General features: G+C 45.5%; 1 protein-coding gene across 1 annotated transcript in view; it reads right to left on the bottom strand.

Annotated features, from left to right (window-relative positions):
• Positions 1–19,636, bottom strand: part of LOC115138835 (metastasis-associated protein MTA1-like) — an 84,088-nt gene that overhangs the window by 23,047 nt on the left and 41,405 nt on the right. The window contains exons 6-10 of the mRNA XM_065025812.1: positions 14,442–14,505; positions 12,288–12,405; positions 10,956–11,058; positions 9,515–9,614; positions 1,889–2,077 (exon numbers count right to left, since the gene is read on the bottom strand). Of these exons, the coding sequence (XP_064881884.1) occupies positions 1,889–2,077; positions 9,515–9,614; positions 10,956–11,058; positions 12,288–12,405; positions 14,442–14,505 (574 nt within the window). The remainder of the gene's footprint in view (positions 1–1,888; positions 2,078–9,514; positions 9,615–10,955; positions 11,059–12,287; positions 12,406–14,441; positions 14,506–19,636) is intronic.

Below are 19,636 nucleotides of genomic sequence, written 5' to 3'. Positions count from 1 at the left end.
ACTTAGGTTGGAGTCTTTAAAACTCGTTTTTCAACCACTCCACAAATTTCTTGTTCACAAACTATAGTTTTGGCAAGTTGGTTAGGACATCTACTTTGTGCGTGACACAAGTAATTTTTCCAACAACCGTTTACAGACAGATTATTTCACTTATAATGCTTCTGATAGGCTAACTGACATCATTTGAGTCAATTTGATGTGTACCTGTGGATGTATTTCAAGGCCTACCTTCAAACTCAGTGCCTCTTTGCTTGACATCATTGGAAAAGCAAAAGAAAATCAGATTTGTGAAGATGCTGGAGGAAACAGGTGCAAAAGTATCTATATATATATATCCACAGTAAAATGTGTCCTATATAGACATAACCTGAAAGGCCGCTCAGTAAGAAAGAAGCCACTGTTCAAAAACCGCCATAAAAAAGCCAGTCTACAGTTTGCAACTGCACATGGGGACAAAGATCATACTTTTTGGAGAAATGTCCTCTGGTCTGATGAAACAAAAATAGGACTGTTTGGCCATAATGACCATTGTTATGTTTGGAGGAAAAAGGGGGAGGCTTGCAAGCTGAAGAATACCATCCCAACCGGGAAGCACGGGGGTGGCAGCATCATGTTGTGGGGGTGCTTTGCTGCAGGAGGGACTGGTGCACTTCACAAAATAGATGGCATCATGAGGGAGGACAATTATGTGGATATATTGAAGCAACATCTCAAGACATTAGTCAGGAAGTTAAAGCTTGGTCACAAATGGGTCTTCCAAATGGACAATAACCCCAAACATACTTTCAAAGTGTGTGGCTAAATGGCTTAAGGACAACAAAGTCAAGGTATTGGAGTGGCCATCACAATGCCCTGACCTCAATCCTGTAGGAAATTTGAGGGCAGAACTGAAAAAGCGTGTGCAAGCAAGGAGGCCTACAACCTGACTCAGTTACACCAGCTCTGTCATGAGGAATGGGCCAAAATTCCCCCAACCTATTGTGAGAAGCTTGTGGAAGGTTACCCGAACCGTTTGACCCAAGTTAAACAATTTAAAGGCAATGTTACCAAATACTAATTGAGTGTATGTAAACTTCTGACCCACTGGGAATGTGGTGAAAGAAATAAAAGCTGAAATAAATCATTCTCTACTATTATTCTGACATTTCACATTCTTAAAATAAAGTGGTGATCTTAACAGACCCAAGACAGGGAATTTTTACTAGGATTAAAAGTCAGGAATTGTGAAAAACTGAGTTTAAATGTATTTGGCTAAGGTGTATGTAAACTTCCGACTTCAACTGTATCTATGGCTGAGAGAAATATAGCCATACACTATTTATATCTATGGCTGAGAGAAATATAGCCATACACTATTTATATCTATGGCTGAGAGAAATATAGCCATACACTATTTATATCTATGGCTGAGAGAAATATAGCCATACACTATTTATATCTATGGCTGGAGTAGACATGCAGTATTATCTTTTCTGCTCTCAATAGATGCCTGCCTGATCATCTCTGAGTTGAGTCTCACCAATAGTTACATTATTATGAGCCTTTAACAGTTCCTCTCAGTCTAAGCATCGTTTCCTTTACATTTGTGAGAGTAGTTCTAGAAATAAATAATGCAATCTGATTGGTCCCTAGTGGTGGACCAGGCTGGCAAGCTGTAGCCCGACAATTCCCCTGACGATTTGGTGATATGCACATCAGAGTTTCCTTGTGGAGGGTAGTCCAAGCCAAGGCAGCAAAACCGTACCTGTCTGTCTGTCTGAAACCTGTCTGTCTGCCCGTTGTCCGTCTGTACTCACAAAGTCCTGTTGTATGTCTGTCTGCCCGTTGTCCGTCTGTACTCACAAAGTCCTGTTGTATGTCTGTCTGCCCGTTGTCCGTCTGTACTCACAAAGTCCTGTTGTATGTCTGTGAAGTCTTTTCCGTATTTCTCCAGGGCCTCTTCAAACAGGTTGGCCTCGGAGGCGCTCCACTCCTCCATCTCGTCCCGGCAGAGAATAGGTCCTCCCTGGGGAACCAGGGCTGCGATGGCGCGCGTCATGTCATAACCCGTCTTATCCAAGGTGTCCATGGCATGGAACTAGGGAGAAGATGGGGGGGTATTGTGTTGTGGTCAGTAGGCAGAAAACATGAAGAAACAGGGTGGTACCATCTGTATTTGTCCAATAAGAAACACTTCCGTGGGGTTTACTGTGTGCCCTAATGAACATGTATGCCCCTGGATTTCACCTATACCCAGCCAATAAAACACACCCTTGTAACAAACAAACCAAGCAAAAGGTCCCTATTTTTCTGTCTGTCAAAGCCACCAAGGTTAATGGTGCTGCATAGTCTATTATGGATGTGCTATTATCTTGTCACTTGTCTTAGTCAGTGTGAGGGTCTCTCTATTCATGAGTGTAAGAGTTGATTTGTGTGCTGTGTGCATGTTGTTTTCTTGTAAATGTATGTGTGCTGTGCGCATGTTGTTTTCATGTATATGTACGTGTGCTGTGTGCATGTTGTTTTAATGTATATGTACGTGTGCTGTGTGCATGTTGTTTTAATGTATATGTACGTGTGCTGTGAGCATGTTGTTTTCATGTATATGTACGTGTGCTGTGTGCATGTTGTTTTCATGTATATGTATGTGTGCTGTGCGCATGTGCTTTTCATGTATATGTACGTGTGCTGTGTGCATGTGCTTTTCATGTACAGTACCAGTCAAAAGTTTGGACACCTACTCATTACCGACCATTTCGAATCCCACCGTACTTTCTCCGCTATGCAATCTGGTTTCAGATCTGGTCATGGGTGCACCTCAGCCACGCTCAAGGTCCTAAATGATATCATAACCGCCATCAATAAGAGACATTACTGTGCAGCTGTATTCATCGACCTGGCCAAGGCTTTCGACTCTGTCAATCACCACATTCTTATCGGCAGACTCAACACCCTTGATTTCTCAAATGACTGCCTCACCTGGTTCACCATCTACTTCTCAGACAAGAGTTCAGTGTGTCAAATCAGGGAGCCTGTTGTCCGGACCTCTGGCAGTCTCTATGGGAGTGCCACACGGTTCAATTCTCGGGCAGACTCTCTTCTCTGTATATATGAATGATGTCGTTCTTGCTAATGGTGATTCTCTGATCCACCTCTACACAGACAACACCATTCTCGATACATCTGGCCCTTCTTTGGACGCTGTGTTAACTAACCTCCAAGACGAGCTTCAACGTCATACAACTCTCCTTCCGTGGCCTCCAACTGCTCTTAAATGCAAGTAAAACTAAATGCATGCTCTTTAACCGATCGCTGCCCACACCTGCCCGCCCGTCCAGCATCACTACTCTGGACTAGAGGTCGACCGATTAATCGGAATGGCCGATTAATTAGGTCCGAGTTTTCATAACGATCGGAAATGGGTATTTTTGGGCGCCGATAAAAATAAAATAAAAATGTACACCTTTATTTAATCTTTATTTAACTAGGCAAGTCAGTTAAGAACACATTCTTATTTTCAATGACGGCCTAGGAACAGTGGGTTAACTGCCTCGTACAGGGGCAGAAAGACAGATTTTCACCTTGTCAGCTCGGGGGATCCAATCTTGCAACCTTAAAGTTAACTAGTCCAACGCAATAATGACTGCCTGTTACGCCAATGCAGTAAGACAAGGTAAGTTGCTAGCTAGCATTAAACTTATCTTACAAAAAACAATCAATCATAATCACTAGTTAACTACACATGGTGGATGATATTACTAGATATTATCTAGTGTGTCCTGTGTTGCATATAATCTGACTGAGCATACAAGCACACAAGTATCTAAGTATCTGACTGAGCGGTGGTAGGCAGAAGCAGGCGCGTAAACATTCATTCAAACAGCACTTTTGTGCGTTTTGCCAGCAGCTCTTCGTTGTGCGTCAAGCATTGCGCTGTTTATGACTTCAAACCTATCAACTCCCGAGATGAGGCTGGTGTGACCGAAGTGAAATGGCTGGCTAGTTAGCGCGCGTTAATAGCATTTCAAACTTCACTCGCTCTGAGCCTTGGAGTGGTTGTTCCCCTTGCTCTGCATTGGTAACGCTGCTTCGATGGGGTGGCTGTTGTCGTTGTGTTGCTGGTTCGAGCCCAGGGAGGAGCGAGGAGAGGGACGGAGGCTATAATGTTACACTGGCAATACTAAAATGCCTATAAGAATATCCAATAGTCAAAGGTTAATGAAATACAAATAGTATAGAGGGAAATAGTCCTATAATAACTACAACCTAAAACTTCTTACCTGGGAATATTGAAGACTCATGTTAAAAGGAACCACCAACTTTCATATGTTCTCATGTTCTGAGCAAGGAACTGAAACGTTAGCCCTCTTACATAGCACATATTGCACTTTTACGTTCTTCTCTAACACTTTGTTTTTGCATTATTTAAACCAAATGGAACATGTTTCATTATCTACTTGAGGCTAAATTGATTTTATTGATGAATTATATTAAGTTTAAATAAGTGTTAATTCAGTATTGTTGTAATTGTCATGATTACAAATACATTTTTTTAAATCGGCTGATTAATCAGTAGAGGCTTTTTTGACCCTCCAATAATCGGTATCGGCATTGAAAAATCATAATCGGTCGACCTCTACTCTGGACGGTTCTGACTTAGAATATGTGGACAACTACAAATACCTAGGTGTCTGGTTAGACTGTAAACTCTGCTTCCAGACTCACATTAAACATCTCCAATCCAAAATTAAACCCAGAATAGGCTTCCTATTTCACAACAAAGCATCCTTCACTCATGCAGCAAAACATACCCTCGTAAAACTGACCATCCTACCGATCCTCGATGATGTCATTTACAAAATAGCCTCCAACACTCAACTCAAAAATTGGATGCAGTCTATCACAGTGCCATCCGTTTTGTCACCAAAGCCCCATATACTACCCACCACTGCGACCTGTACGCTCTCGTTGGCTGGACCTCGCTTCATACTCGTCACCAAACCCACTGGCTCCAGGTCATCTACAAGTCTCTGCTAGGTAAAGCCCCACCTTATCTCAGCTCACTGGTCACCATAGCAGCATCCACCCGTAGCACGCGCTCCAGCAGGTATATCTCACTGGTCACCCCCAAAGCCAATTCTTCAGTTGGACCACCTTTCCTTCCAGTTCTGTTTCCAATGACTGGAACAAACTGCAAAAATCACTGAAGCTGGAGACACATATCACCCTCACTAGCTTTAAGCACCAGCTGTCAGAGCAGCTCAAGGATCACTGTATCTGTAAATAGCCCATCTATAATTTAGCCCAAACAACTACCTCATCCCCATACTATATTTATTTATCTTGCTCCTTTGCATCCCAGTATCTCTACTTGCATATTCATCTTCTGCACACCTACCATCCCAGTTTTAATTTGCTATATTTTAATTACTTCGCCACCATGGCCTATTTATTGCCTTTACCTCCCTTATCCTAACTCATTTGCACACACTGTATATAGACTTTTTCTACTGTATTATTGACTGTACGTTTGTTTATTCCATGTCTAACTCTGTGTTGTTGTATATGTCGAACAGCTTTTCTTTATCTTGGCCAGGTCGCAGTTGTAAATGAGAACTTGTTCTTAACTAGCCTTCCTGGTTAAATAAAGGTGAATTTTTCTTTATTTTTACTATTTTATACATTGTAGAATAACAGTGAAGACATCAAAACTATGAAATAACACATATGGAATCATATAGTAACCAAAAAGTGTTAAACAAATGAAAATATATTTTATATTTGAGATTCTCCAAAGTACCTAGATGCTTGTTCTAGATCCCAAGAAACAACAGATTCTGTTGAATCTGACAATTAATATTGAGGGTTGCACAGTCGTCTCAAATAAAACTGAAGGACCTCGGCGCTACTCTGGACCCTGATCTCTCTTTTGAGGAACATATCAAGACTGTTTCAAGGACAGCTTTTTTTCCATCTACGTAACATTGCAAAAATCTGAAACTTTCTGTCCAAAAATGATGCATAAAAATTAATCCATACTTTTGTTACTTCTAGGTTAGACTACTGCAATGGTCTACTTTCCGGCTACCCGGATAAAGCACTAAATAAACTTCAGTGAGTGCTAAATACGGCTGCTAGAATCCTGACTAGAACCCAAAAAATGTATCATATTACTCCAGTGCTAGCCTCCCTACACTGGCTTCCTGTTAAGGCAAGGGCTGATTTCCAGGTTTTACTGCTAAACTAAAAAGCATTACATGGACTTGCTCCTACCTATCTTTCCGATTTGGTCCTGCCATACATACCTACATGTACATTACGGTCAGAAGAAGCAGGCCTCCTAATTGTCCCTATAATTTCTCAGAAAACGGCTGGAGGCAGGGCTTTCTCCTATAGAGCTCCATTTTGATGGAATGGTCTGCCTACCCATGTGAGAGACGCAGACTCGGTCTCAACCTTTAAGTCTTTACTGAAGACTCATCTCTTCAGTAGGTCATATGATTGAGTGTTGTCTGGCCCAGGAGTGTGAAGGTGAAGGGAAAGGCTCTGGAGCAACGAACCGCCCTTGCTGTCTCTGCCTGGCCGGATCCCCTCTCTCCACTGGGATTCTCTGCCTCTAACCCTATTACAGGGGCTGAGTTACTGGCTTACTGGTGCTCTTCTATGCCGTCCCTAGGAGGGGTGCGTCACTTGAGTGGGTTGAGTCACTGACGTGATCTTCCTGTCTGGGTTGGCGCCCCCCCTTGAGTTGTGCCGTGGCGGAGATCTTTGTGGGCTATACTCGGCCTTGTCTCAGGATGATAAGTTGATGGTTGAATATATCTCTCTAGTGGTGTGGGGGCTGTGCTTTTACAAAGTGGGTGGGGTTATATCCTGCCTGTTTGCCCTGTCCAGGGGTATCATCGGATAGGGCCACAGTGTCTCCTGACCTCTCCTGTCTCCGCCTCCAGTATTTATGCTGCAGTAGTTTATGTGTCGGGGGGCTAGGGTCAGTCTGTTATATCTGGAGGACTTCTCCTGTCTTATCCGGTGTCCTGTGTAAACTTAAGAATGCTCTATCTCTCTCTTCTCTCTCTCTCTCTCTCTCTCTCTCTCAGGACCTTAGCCCTAGGACCATGCCTCAGGACTACCTGGCATGATGACTCCTTGCTGTCCCCAGTCCACCTGGCCGTGCTGCTGCTCCAGTTTCAACTGTTCTGCCTGCGGCTATGGAACCCTGACCTGTTCACCGGACGTGCTACTTGTCACAGACCTGCTGTTTTAAACTCTCTAGAGACAGAAGGAGCGGTAGAGATACTCTTAATGATCGGCTATGAAAAGCCAACTGACATTTACTCCTGAGGTGCTGACCTGTTGCACCCTCGGCAACTACTGTGATTATTATTATTTGACCATGCTGGTCATTTATGAACATTTGAACATCTTGGCCATGTTCTGTTATAATCTCCACCCGGCACAGCCAGAAGAGGACTGGCCATCCCTCATACCCTGGTTCCTCTCTAGGTTTCTTCCTAGGTTTTGGCCTTTCTAGGGAGTTTTTCCTAGCCACCGTGCTTCTACACCTGTATTGCTTGCTGTTCAGTGTTTTAGGCTGGGTTTCTGTACAGCACTTTGAGATATCAGCTGATGTAAGAAGGGCTATATAAATACATTTTATTTGTTTAATTTTTTTGCCACCCTTTGCCTTGTTGACAGCTTTGCACACTCTTGGCATTCTCTCAACCAGCTTCATGAGGTAGACACCTGGAATGCATTTCAATGAACAGGTGTGCCTTGTTAAAAGTACATTTGTGGAATTTCTTTCCTTCTTAATGCGTTTGAGCCAATCAGTTGTGTTGTGACAAGGTAGGGGTGGTATACAGAAGATATCCCTATTTGGTAAAAGACCAAGTCCATATTGGACTAGTAACCGGAAGGTTGCAAGTTCAAACCCCTGAACAGGCAGTTAACCCACTGTTCCTAGGCCGTCATTGAAAATAAGAATTTGTTCTTAACTGACTTGCCTAGTTAAATAAAGGTAAAAAAAAATATATATATATATATTATGGCAAGAAGGTCAGTCAATCTGGAACATTTCAAGAGCTTTGAACGTTTCTTCAAGTGCAGTTAAAAAAAACATCAAGCGCTATGATGAATTTGGCTCTCATGAGGACCGCCACAGGAAAGGAAGACCCAGAGTTACCTCTGCTGCAGAGGATACGTTCATTAGAGTTAACTGCACCTCAGATTGCAGCCCAAATAAATGCTTCACAGAGTTCAAGAAACAGACACATCTCAACATCAACTGTTCAGAGGAGACTGTGTGAATCAGGCCATCATGGACTAAAGGACACCAATAAGAAGAAGAGACTTGCTTCGGGGGAAAAAACACGAGCAATGGACACTAGACCAGTGGAAATCTGTCCTTTGGTCTGATGAGTCCAAATTTGAGATTTTTGGTTCCAACCGCCATGTCTTTGTGAGACGCAGAGTAGGTGAACGGATGATCTCGGCATGTGTGGTTCCCACTGTGAAGCATGGAGGAGGAGGTGTGATGGTCCTTTGCAGGAGACACTGTGATTTATATAGAATTCATGGCACACTTAACCAGCATGGCTACCACAGCATCCTGCAGCGATATGCCATCCCATCTGGTTTGTGCTTAGTGGGACTATCATTTGTTTTTCAACAGGACAATGACCCAAAAACCCACCTCCAGGCTGTGTAAGGGCTATTTGACCAAGAAGGATAGTGATGGAGTGCTGCATCAGATGACCTGGCCTCCACAATCAGCCAACCTCAACCCAATTCAGATTGTTTGGGATGAGTTGGACTGAAGAGTGAATGAAAGCAGCCAACAAGGGCTCAGCATATGTGGGAACTCCTTCAAGACTGTTGGAAAAGCATTCCTCATGAAGCTGGTTGAGAGAATGCCAAGAGTGTGAAAAGCTGTCATCAAGGCAAAGGGTGGCTACTTTGAAGAATCTAAAATATATTTTGATTTGTTTTACACTTTTTTGGTTACCACATGATTCCATATGTGTTATTTCATAGTTTTGATGTCTTCACTATTATTCTACAATGTAGAAAATAGTCTAAATAAAGAAAACCCCTTGAATGAGTAGGTGTGTCCAAACTTTTGACTGGTACTGTATATGGATGTGTGTTGTGAGCATGTTGTTTTCATGTATATTGATGTGTGTGTTTGTGTGTACGCTGTAGCTCGGAGGCCTGTTTTCCATGTTTTATGTATGAGGTGCAGAATTGGGCCGGAACATGGCCACATGGGTTGTCTGGGGCCGCTGAAGCCTGCTCGTTACTGATACTCAGACACACACACGCAATATCACACACACGCTCAGTCACACAGAGATGCCCCATACACGCACACAGACACACATGCGCACAAATGCACCCACGCACACCCACTCACACCCGCTACTGAAGCTCCCAGCATACCCCTGGGCTAATAGCAATCCTGCCGAGCACTCACCTCTGGCCTGACCCTGACCTTACCTAGGGCAGTGGGCAATGTGTGTATGTGTGTGTGTCTTACCAGGGTGATGTCTCTAGAGGCAGCAGCAGCACTCATGTGAAGACTGGGCTGCCGGACAGAACTACTGCAGTCTAGAGCCCGCGCAAAGGTACCCACTGACCTGAGAGACAGAGGAATGGAGAAAGGAAGGGGGAGAGAGGGAGGGATGACAGAGAGGGAGGGGGAAGGATGAGAGAGACAATCGGGGGCGAGACAAGGAGGAAAAGAGATGGGGGAGAGAGACAAGGAGGGAAAGAGATGGGGAGAGAGAGAAACAAGGAGGGAAAGAAATGGGGGAGAGAGAGAGAAGAGGAGGGAGAGACAAGGAGGGAAAGAGAGAGACAAGGAGGGAAAGAGATGGGGGAGAAGAGAGAGATAAGCAAGAGGAGTTTGTGTTAACCCTCCAGATTTAGAGGTATGACAACATAGTGCAGAGCTAAGAGGAAGAGGTGGCAATAAACCTCTCCACCTCCCACCAGACCAGTCTTCTAACCCCTCCACCAGACCAGTCTTCTAACCCCTCCACCTCCCACCAGACCAGTCTTCTAACGCCTCCACCAGACCAGTCTTCTAACCCCCTCCACCTTCCATCAGACCAGTCTTCTAACCCTCCACCTCCCACCAGACCAGTCTTCTAACCCCTCCATCAGACCAGTCTTCTAACCCCTCCACCTCCCACCGGACCAGTCTTCTAACCCCTCCACCTCCCACCAGACCAGTCTTCTAACCCCTCCACCAGACCAGTCTTCTAACCCCTCCACCAGACCAGTCTTCTAACTCCTCCACCAGACCAGTCTTCTAACCCACCAGACCAGTCTTCTAACCCCTCCACCAGACCTCTAACCCTCCACCAGACCAGTCTTCTAACACCTCCACCAGACCAGTCTTCTAACCCCTCCACCAGACCAGTCTTCTAACCCCTCCACCAGACCAGTCTTCTCAGACCACCAGACCAGTCTTCTAACCCCTCCACCAGACCAGTCTTCTAACCCCTCCACCAGACCAGTCTTCTAACCCCTCCACCAGACCAGTCTTCTAACCCCTCCACCAGACCAGTCTTCTAACCCCTCCACCAGACCAGTCTTCTAACACCTCCACCAGACCGGTCTTCTAACCCCTCCACCAGACCTGTCTTCTAATCCCTCCACCAGACCAGTCTTCTAACCCCTCCACCAGGCCAGTCTTCTAACCCCTCCACCAGACCAGTCTTCTAACCCCTCCACCAGGCCAGTCTTCTAACCCGTCCACCAGACCAGTCTTCTAACCCCTCCTCCCTTATACCACAACAGAGTCTATCTTACCAACGACTACACCAAAAACCCTTCTCCATCTCCTCCTAGTCCCACCAGAGCATTTTACATTTCCTATCCATCTCACAGCAGTCTTACCAAGCTACTAGCACCTCCCACCACAGTAGAGCCACAACCCTTCCACCATAGCCCACCGAACCGGACCCACTTACCGAGCCACAACCAGGAACTGGTCGATCTGTTTCTCTGTGAGGGGACTGCTGGGGTCCCACACCTTCTCCTCCAGCTTGGCCAGGTCCCTGCCATCCTCCTCACCTGAAGGTCCAGTTAATACAATTACGCATTAGAAACCAGTTAGCACAGTTACCCCATACAAACCAGTTAACACAGTCACTGTTAGAAACCAGTTAGCAGTTACCCCATACAAACCAGTTTACAAAGTCACAGTTAGAAACCAGTTAGCATTTACCCCATACAAACCAGTTAACACAGTCACTGTTAGAAACCAGTTAACAGTTACCCTATACAAACCAGTTAACACAGTCACTGTTAGAAACCAGTTAGCACAGTTACCTCATACAAACCAGTTAACACAGTCACTGTTAGAAACCAGTTAGCACAGTCACCCCTTACAAACCAGTTCGCATAGTCACCCCTTATAAACCAGTTACACAGACACCCCTTATAAACCAGTTACACAGTCACCCGTTATAAACCAGTTAACAGTCACCCAGTCTGCTACACTACACCAACCTGACTAAACCGCCCTGTGGGTATTTAAACTAAACTTATGACGGTGCAGCTAAGTGAGGAGACAGACATGCCCTCTGGCTCTCCATCAGTCTTGGGGTGATGTGATTCTGGTTCCTCATAAAACTTGCTTGTAGACACATCCACACACTTTGACATAACATATATCCTGCCCTCTGGCCCTCTCAAACACTATTGGGGTGACATGGCTCCTCACTAAAACTCACACTCTGATTCACACACTTTGACATAACATATATCCTGCCCTCTGGCCCTCTCAAACACTATTGGGGTGACATGGCTCCTCACTAAAACTCACACTCTGATTCACACACTTTGACATAACATATATCCTGCCCTCTGGCCCTCTCAAACACTATTGGGGTGACATGGCTCCTCACTAAAACTCACACTCTGATTCACACACTTTGACATAACATATATCCTGCCCTCTGGCCCTCTCAAACACTATTGGGGTGACATGGCTCCTCACTAAAACTCACACTCTGATTCACACTCTTTGACATAACGTTGCATAATAGCGTCCAGTGGAGTGTGATAGACGCCCATGCCCTCCCACTGACTGCACCCTGAGATGAGATAGGACCCTGCTTGCAGTACCAAAGAGAATACTAGCCAAGAGGCTAATCTACAGGTTGGCGTGACACATTTTGCTATGGGATATGCTAACAGTTCAATCTTTCATATGAGTGTCTTTGGCGTACGTACCCTAATTGCTCCTGTAAGTCACTCTGGATAAGAGCGTCTGATAAATGACTCAAATATAAATGTACCCTCTTTGAGGAAGTCTGTGATGTCCGCCTGGTACTTGTTCCCCACCCTGATCTCCCCTTTATCAGCCAGAAGAGTCTTCTGCTGGGGGTCGTAGACCAGGGAGTAGAAGAACGCATCCTGAAAAGAGGGATGGAGAGAGGGAGGACAAGAGAGAGGGACAGATAGGGAGGAGAGAGGGATGGAGAGAGAGATGGAGAGGGAGGGAGGACAAGAGAGAGAGACAGATGGGATGGAGAGAGAGATGGAGAGGGAGGACAAGAGAGAGAGACAGATAGGGAGGAGAGAGGGATGGAGAGAGAGATGGAGAGGGAGGACAAGAGAGAGAGACAGATGGGATGGAGAGAGAGATGGAGAGGGAGGACAAGAGAGAGGGACAGATAGGGAGGAGAGAGGGATGGAGAGAGAGATGGCGAGAGGGAGGACAAGAGAGAGGGACAGATATAGGGAGGAGAGAGGGATGGGAGAGAGAGATGGAGAGGGAGGACAAGAGAGAGAGACAGATGGGATGGAGAGAGAGATGGAGAGGGAGGACAAGAGAGAGAGACAGATAGGGAGGAGAGAGGGATGGAGAGAGAGATTGAGAGGGAGGACAAGAGAGAGAGAGACAGATGGGATGGAGAGAGAGATGGATGGAGGGAGGACAAGAGAGAGAGACAGATAGGACAAGGGAGAGACAGATGGGAGGGATGGAGAGGGAGGAGAGAGATGGAGAGGGAGGACAAGAGAGAGAGACAGATGGGATGGAGAGAGAGATGGAGAGGGAGGACAAGAGAGAGGGACAGATAGGGAGGAGAGAGGGATGGAGAGAGAGATGGCGAGAGGGAGGACAAGAGAGAGGGACAGATATAGGGAGGAGAGAGGGATGGAGAGAGAGATGGAGAGGGAGGACAAGAGAGAGAGACAGATGGGATGGAGAGAGAGATGGAGAGGGAGGACAAGAGAGAGAGACAGATAGGGAGGAGAGAGGGATGGAGAGAGAGATTGAGAGGGAGGACAAGAGAGAGAGAGACAGATGGGATGGAGAGAGAGATGGCGAGAGGGAGGACAAGAGAGAGGGACAGATAGGGAGGAGAGAGGGATGGAGAGAGAGATGGAGAGGGAGGACAAGAGAGAGAGAGACAGATGGGATGGAGAGAGAGATGGAGAGGGAGGACAAGAGAGAGGACAGATAGGGATGGAGAGGGAGAGGGAGGACAAGAGAGAGATAGGGAGGAGAGAGGGATGGAGAGAGATGGAGAGGGAGAGAGACAGATAGAGGGGATGGAGAGAGAGGGATGGAGAGACAGAGATGAGATGGGAGGGAGGACAAGAGAGAGAGACAGATAGGGAGGGGAGGGAGAGAGAGATGGAGAGGGAGGACAAGAGAGAGAGACAGATAGGGAGGAGAGAGGGATGGAGAGAGAGATGGAGAGGGAGGACAAGAGAGAGAGACAGATAGGGAGGAGAGAGGGATGGAGAGAGAGATGGAGAGGGAGGACAAGAGAGAGAGACAGATAGGGAGGAGAGAGGGATGGAGAGAGAGATTGAGAGGGAGGTGAAAGGGATGGAGAGGGGGGACAAGCAAGAAGGACAGATAGGGAGGAGAGAGGGATGGAGAGAGAGATGGAGAAGGAGGACAAGAGAGAGAGACAGATAGGGAGGAGAGAGGGATGGAGAGAGAGATTGAGAGGGAGGTGAAAGGGATGGAGAGGGAGGACAAGAGAGAGGGACAGAGAGGGAGGAGAGAGGGATGGAGAGAGAGATGGAGAGGGAGAACAAGAGAGAGAGACAGATAGGGAGGAGAGAGGGATGGAGAGGAGAGAGTAAGAGACAAAGGATTGAAGAGGTTGAGTGGGGTTGTGTGTGTGTGTGTGTGTGTGTGTGTGTGTGTGTGTGTGTGTGTGTGTGTGTGTGTGTGTGTGTGTGTGTGTGTGTAGCAGCTAGTCTCTCGTCTTCTCATTACTGACTGTGAAAAGAACATTCTGGTTCAACACACTGAATTATTCATCCAGCATCAAGACACACACACATTAATTTAATATGGAGTACATTTAGACAGTACATCCCATTCTCCATCCAGCAGTTCTATGTGAGGACAGTGTGTGTGTGTGTGAGTGAGAGATTGAGAGTCAGTGAGAGAGAGAAGGGCAGTGTTTGAGAGGCGAGCCACCTACCTCTCGGTCCAGATAGGACTTCAGAGCCTCCGTCTCGTTCAGCAGAGTGACACAACACTTCCCCCTGAGAGAGAGAGAGAGAGAGAGAGAGAGAGAGAGAGAGAGAGAGAGAAAGAGAGACACAGAAAGTCAGAAACAACCCCTTACTAATATTATATAATGAAGCACAGTACAGCCTATATTAGGGGTGTAACGGTTCACCAAACCCATGGTTCGGTACATATTACGGTTTTGGGGTCATGGTTCGCCTTCGGTACACAAGTTTCCCACTAGTAATTACCAGTTTGAGGGCCGGAATTTACCAGTCGTATGTGGTAAATTCCCACTTGCTTACACTGCCTAGTTCAGTGCAAGATTCGTACTTGTGCCTCTCATAAAGGGGGCGTATCTGTAGCACAGTACATCTCCCACTCTGGGGTAATGTGATGGACTGTCACTGATAAGCAAGCACAACTCATTGGAACCTTCGGCTTTGGTTTACTTATATAAAGTGAGTACTACCTGTTTGCTGAATTGGGTGCAAAAGGGAAGTTCTAAAAGGTGGCTCAAAATCTTTCATGAGGGCCTGAAAGCCCCTATTCTCACCCACCGAGAATGGATGCATATCCGCAGCAATAAACCAAAGGTTGTTAGAAATAAAAATATAGCCTACCTGTCGCTGTTGTAATTTCTTTGGCCCGTTCAGAATCAGCTGCCCAGGGCTAATCTACTGGTGAGCCAAAATGGAGATTTAAACGAAGCCGGAGGATCCTCCAACTCTGGTTTATCGACCCCACCACTAGCCATCATAAAGAACTAGTTCCTGGCTGCGCCTCACACAAGGACAGTGTGAAATGTGTCAGTTAAGATGAAAATGTTGATTACGTGTGCATAGGCTGTTAGTTGTTTTACCGGAATAGCCTGAAAAAAAAAATTCACCTCAGATTTACTTAAGAGGCATAGGCCTACAACACAGAGTAGGCATAGCTTATCTAAAAGTATGTATTCATTAGGATTCACAGTGCGGATCAATCAGAGGTCCCCAAACGGTTCGGTACGAATATGTGTACCGTTACACACCCAGCCTATATGTGTTCCCAGCCGTGAGAGGAAGAGTCGTCTATTTTCCAGGCTGCGTTAACACAAAAAAGGGAATAGAGCATACCTAAAGTGTGTAGCTAGCTGGTATAAAGGTGTATCTGATGTGTGACTAACAGGTCCAGTAAGAGGTATATCATGTAAATGGTAGTGACTCTAGCTGGTCTAGTAGTAGGTATATAATGTAGTGGGTAGTGACTCTGGCTGCTCTAGTAGTAGGTATATAATGTAGTGGGTAGTGACTCTGGCTGCTCTAGTAGTAGGTATATAATGTAGTGGGTAGTGACTCTAGCTGGTCTAGTAGTAGGTATATAATGTAGTGGGTAGTGACTCTAGCTGGTCTAGTAGTAGATATATAATGTAGAGGGCAGTGACTCTAGCTGCTCTAGTAGTAGATATATAATGTAGTGGGTAGTGACTCTAGCTGCTCTAGTAGTAGGTATATAATGTAGTGGGTAGTGACTCTAGCTGCTCTAGTAGTAGATATATAATGTAGTGGGTAGTGACTCTGGCTGCTCTAGTAGTACTGAGACTGCACTTGTGAAGGTGGTAAATTACATTTTAATGGCATCGGACCGAGGCTCTGCATCTGTCCTCGTGCTCCTAGACCTTAGTGCAGCTTTTGATACCATCGATCACCACATTCTTTTGGAGAGATTGGAAACCCAAATTGGTCTACACGGACAAGTTCTGGCCTGGTTTAGATCTTATCTGTCGGAAAGATATCAGTTTGTCTCTGTGAATGGTTTGTCCTCTGACAAATCAACTGTAAATTTTGGTGTTCCTCAAGGATCCGTTTTAGGACCACTATTGTTTTCACTATATATTTTACCTCTTGGGGATGTTATTCGAAAACATAATGTTAACTTTCACTGCTATGCGGATGACACACAGCTGTACATTTCAATGAAACATGGTGAAGCCCCAAAATTGCCCTTGCTAGAAGCATGTGTTTCAGACATAAGGAAGTGGATGGCTGCAAACTTTCTACTTTTAAACTCGGACAAAACAGAGATGCTTGTTCTAGGTCCCAAGAAACAAAGAGATCTTCTGTTGAATCTGACAATTAATCTTAATGGTTGTACAGTCGTCTCAAATAAAACTGTGAAGGACCTCGGCGTTACTCTGGACCCTGATCTCTCTTTTGAAGAACATATCAAGACCATTTCAAGGACAGCTTTTTCCATCTACGTAACATTGCAAAAATCAGAAACTTTCTGTCCAAAAATGATGCAGAAAAATTAATCCATGCTTTTGTCACTTCTAGGTTAGACTACTGCAATGCTCTACTTTCCGGCTACCCGGATAAAGCACTAAATAAACTTCAGTTGGTGCTAAATACGGCTGCTAGAATCCTGACTAGAACCAAAAAATTTGATCATATTACTCCAGTGCTAGCCTCTCTACACTGGCTTCCTGTCAAAGCAAGGGCTGATTTCAAGGTTTTACTGCTAACCTACAAAGCATTACATGGGCTTGCTCCTACCTATCTCTCTGATTTGGTCCTGCCGTACATACCTACACGTACGCTACGGTCACAAGACGCAGGCCTCCTAATTGTCCCTAGAATTTCTAAGCAAACAGCCGGAGGCAGGGCTTTCTCCTATAGAGCTCCATTTTTATGGAACGGTCTGCCTACCCATGTCAGAAACGCAAACTCGGTCTCAACCTTTAAGTCTTTACTGAAGACTCATCTCTTCAGTGGGTCATATGATTGAGTGTAGTCTGGCCCAGGAGTGGGAAGGTGAACGGAAAGGCTCTGGAGCAACGAACCGCCCTTGCTGTCTCTGCCTGGCCGGTTCCCCTCTTTCCACTGGGATTCTCTGCCTCTAACCCTATTACAGGGGCTGAGTCACTGGCTTACTGGGGCTCTCTCATGCCGTCCATGGAAGGGGTGCGTCACCTGAGTGGGTTGATTCACTGATGTGGTCATCCTGTCTGGGTTTGGCGCCCCCCCTTGGGTTGTGCCATGGCGGAGATCTTTGTGGGCTATACTCAGCATTGTCTCAGAATGGTAAGATGGTGGTTGAAGATATCCCTCTAGTGGTGTGGGGGCTGTGCTTTGGCAAAGTGGGTGGGATTATATCCTTCCTGTTTGGCCCTGTCCGGGGGTGTCCTCGGATGGGGCCACAGTGTCTCCTGACCCCTCCTGTCTCAGCCTCCAGTATTTATGCTGCAATAGTTTATGTGTCGGGGGGCTAGGGTCAGTTTGTTATATCTGGAGTACTTCTCCTGTCCTATTCGGTGTCCTGTGTGAATCTAAGTGTGTGTTCTCTAATTCTATCCTTCTCTCTTTCTTTCTCTCAACTGTTCTGCCTTATTATTATTCGACCATGCTGGTCATTTATGAACATTTGAACATCTTGGCCATGTTCTGTTATAATCTCCACCCGGCACAGACAGAAGAGGACTGGCCACCCCACATATGCTCTCTCTAATTCTCTCTTTCTTTCTCTCTCTCGGAGGACCTGAGCCCAGGACCATGCCCCAGGACTACCTGACATGATGACTCCTTGCTGTCCCCAGTCCACCTGACCGTGCTGCTTCTCCAGTTTCAACTGTTCTGCCTTATTGTTATTCGACCATGCTGGTCATTTATGAACATTTGAACATCTTGGCCATGTTCTGTTATAATCTCCACCCGGCACAGCCAGAAGAGGACTGGCCACCCCACATAGCCTGGTTCCTCTCTAGGTTTCTTCCTAGGTTTTGGCCTTTCTAGGGAGTTTTTCCTAGCCACCGTGCTTCTACACCTGCATTGCTTGCTGTTTGGGGTTTTAGGCTGGGTTTCTGTACAGCACTTTGAGATATCAGCTGATGTACGAAGGGCTATATAAATACATTTGATTTGATTTGATTGGATTAGTAGGTATATAATGTAGTGGGTAGTGACTCTAGCTGGTCTAGTAGTAGGTATATAATGTAGTGGGTAGTGACTCTAGCTGGTCTAGTAGTAGGTATATAATGTAGTGGGTAGTGACTCTACCTGGTCTAGTAGTAGGTATATAATGTAGTGGGTAGTGACTCTAGCTGGTCTAGTAGTAGGTATATAATGTAGTGGGTAGTGACTCTAGCTGGTCTAGTAGTAGGTATATAATGTAGTGGGTAGTGACTCTACCTGGTCTAGTAGTAGGTATATAATGTAGTGGGTAGTGACTCTAGCTGGTCTAGTAGTAGGTATATAATGTAGTGGGTAGTGACTCTACCTGGTCTAGTAGTAGGTATATAATGTAGTGGGTAGTGACTCTAGCTGGTCTAGTAGTAGGTATATAATGTAGTGGGTAGTGACTCTAGCTGGTCTAGTAGTAGGTATATAATGTAGTGGGTAGTGACTCTAGCTGCTCTAGTAGTAGATATATAATGTACTGGGTAGTGACTCTAGCTGGTCTAGTAGTAGGTATATAATGTAGCGGGTAGTGACTCTAGCTGGTCTAGTAGTAGGTATATAATGTAGTGGGTAGTGACTCTGGCTAGTCTAGTAGTAGGTATATAATGTAGCGGGTAGAACAGCTCTCGGTGTCTCAGCTGGTGTTTCTGTTTCTCTGATGTGTGTGTAGCAGGTATATAAGGTGTGATGGATTAAGGGTAAGGTTAGGTGTGACAGTGTCATGGTGTATCTGATGTGTGTAGCAGGTATATAAAGTGTGATGGATTATGGGTAAGGTTAGGTGTGACAGTGTCATGGTGTACCTGATGTGTGTAGCAGGTATATAAGGTGTGATGGATTAAGGGTAAGGTAAGGTGTGACAGTGTCATGGTGTACCTGATGTGTGTGTAGCAGGTATATAAGGTGTGATGGATTAAGGGTAAGGTAAGGTGTGACAGTGTCATGGTGTATCTGATGTGTGTAGCAGGTATATAAAGTGTGATGGATTAAGGGTAAGGTTAGGTGTGACAGTGTCATGGTGTATCTGATGTGTGTAGCAGGTATATAAGGTGTGATGGATTAAGGGTAAGGTTAGGTGTGACAGTGTCATGGTGTACCTGATGTGTGTAGCAGGTATATAAGGTGTGATGGATTAAGGGTAAGGTAAGGTGTGACAGTGTCATGGTGTATCTGATGTGTGTGTAGCAGGTATATAAGGTGTGATGGATTAAGGGTAAGGTAAGGTGTGACA

Source organism: Oncorhynchus nerka, linkage group LG12 (assembly GCF_034236695.1).
Source record: "Oncorhynchus nerka isolate Pitt River linkage group LG12, Oner_Uvic_2.0, whole genome shotgun sequence".
In the NCBI taxonomy this organism is placed as follows: domain Eukaryota; kingdom Metazoa; phylum Chordata; class Actinopteri; order Salmoniformes; family Salmonidae; genus Oncorhynchus; species Oncorhynchus nerka.
The sequence above is the reverse complement of the archived record's forward strand: the minus strand, read 5'-3'. Positions and strand labels throughout refer to the sequence as shown.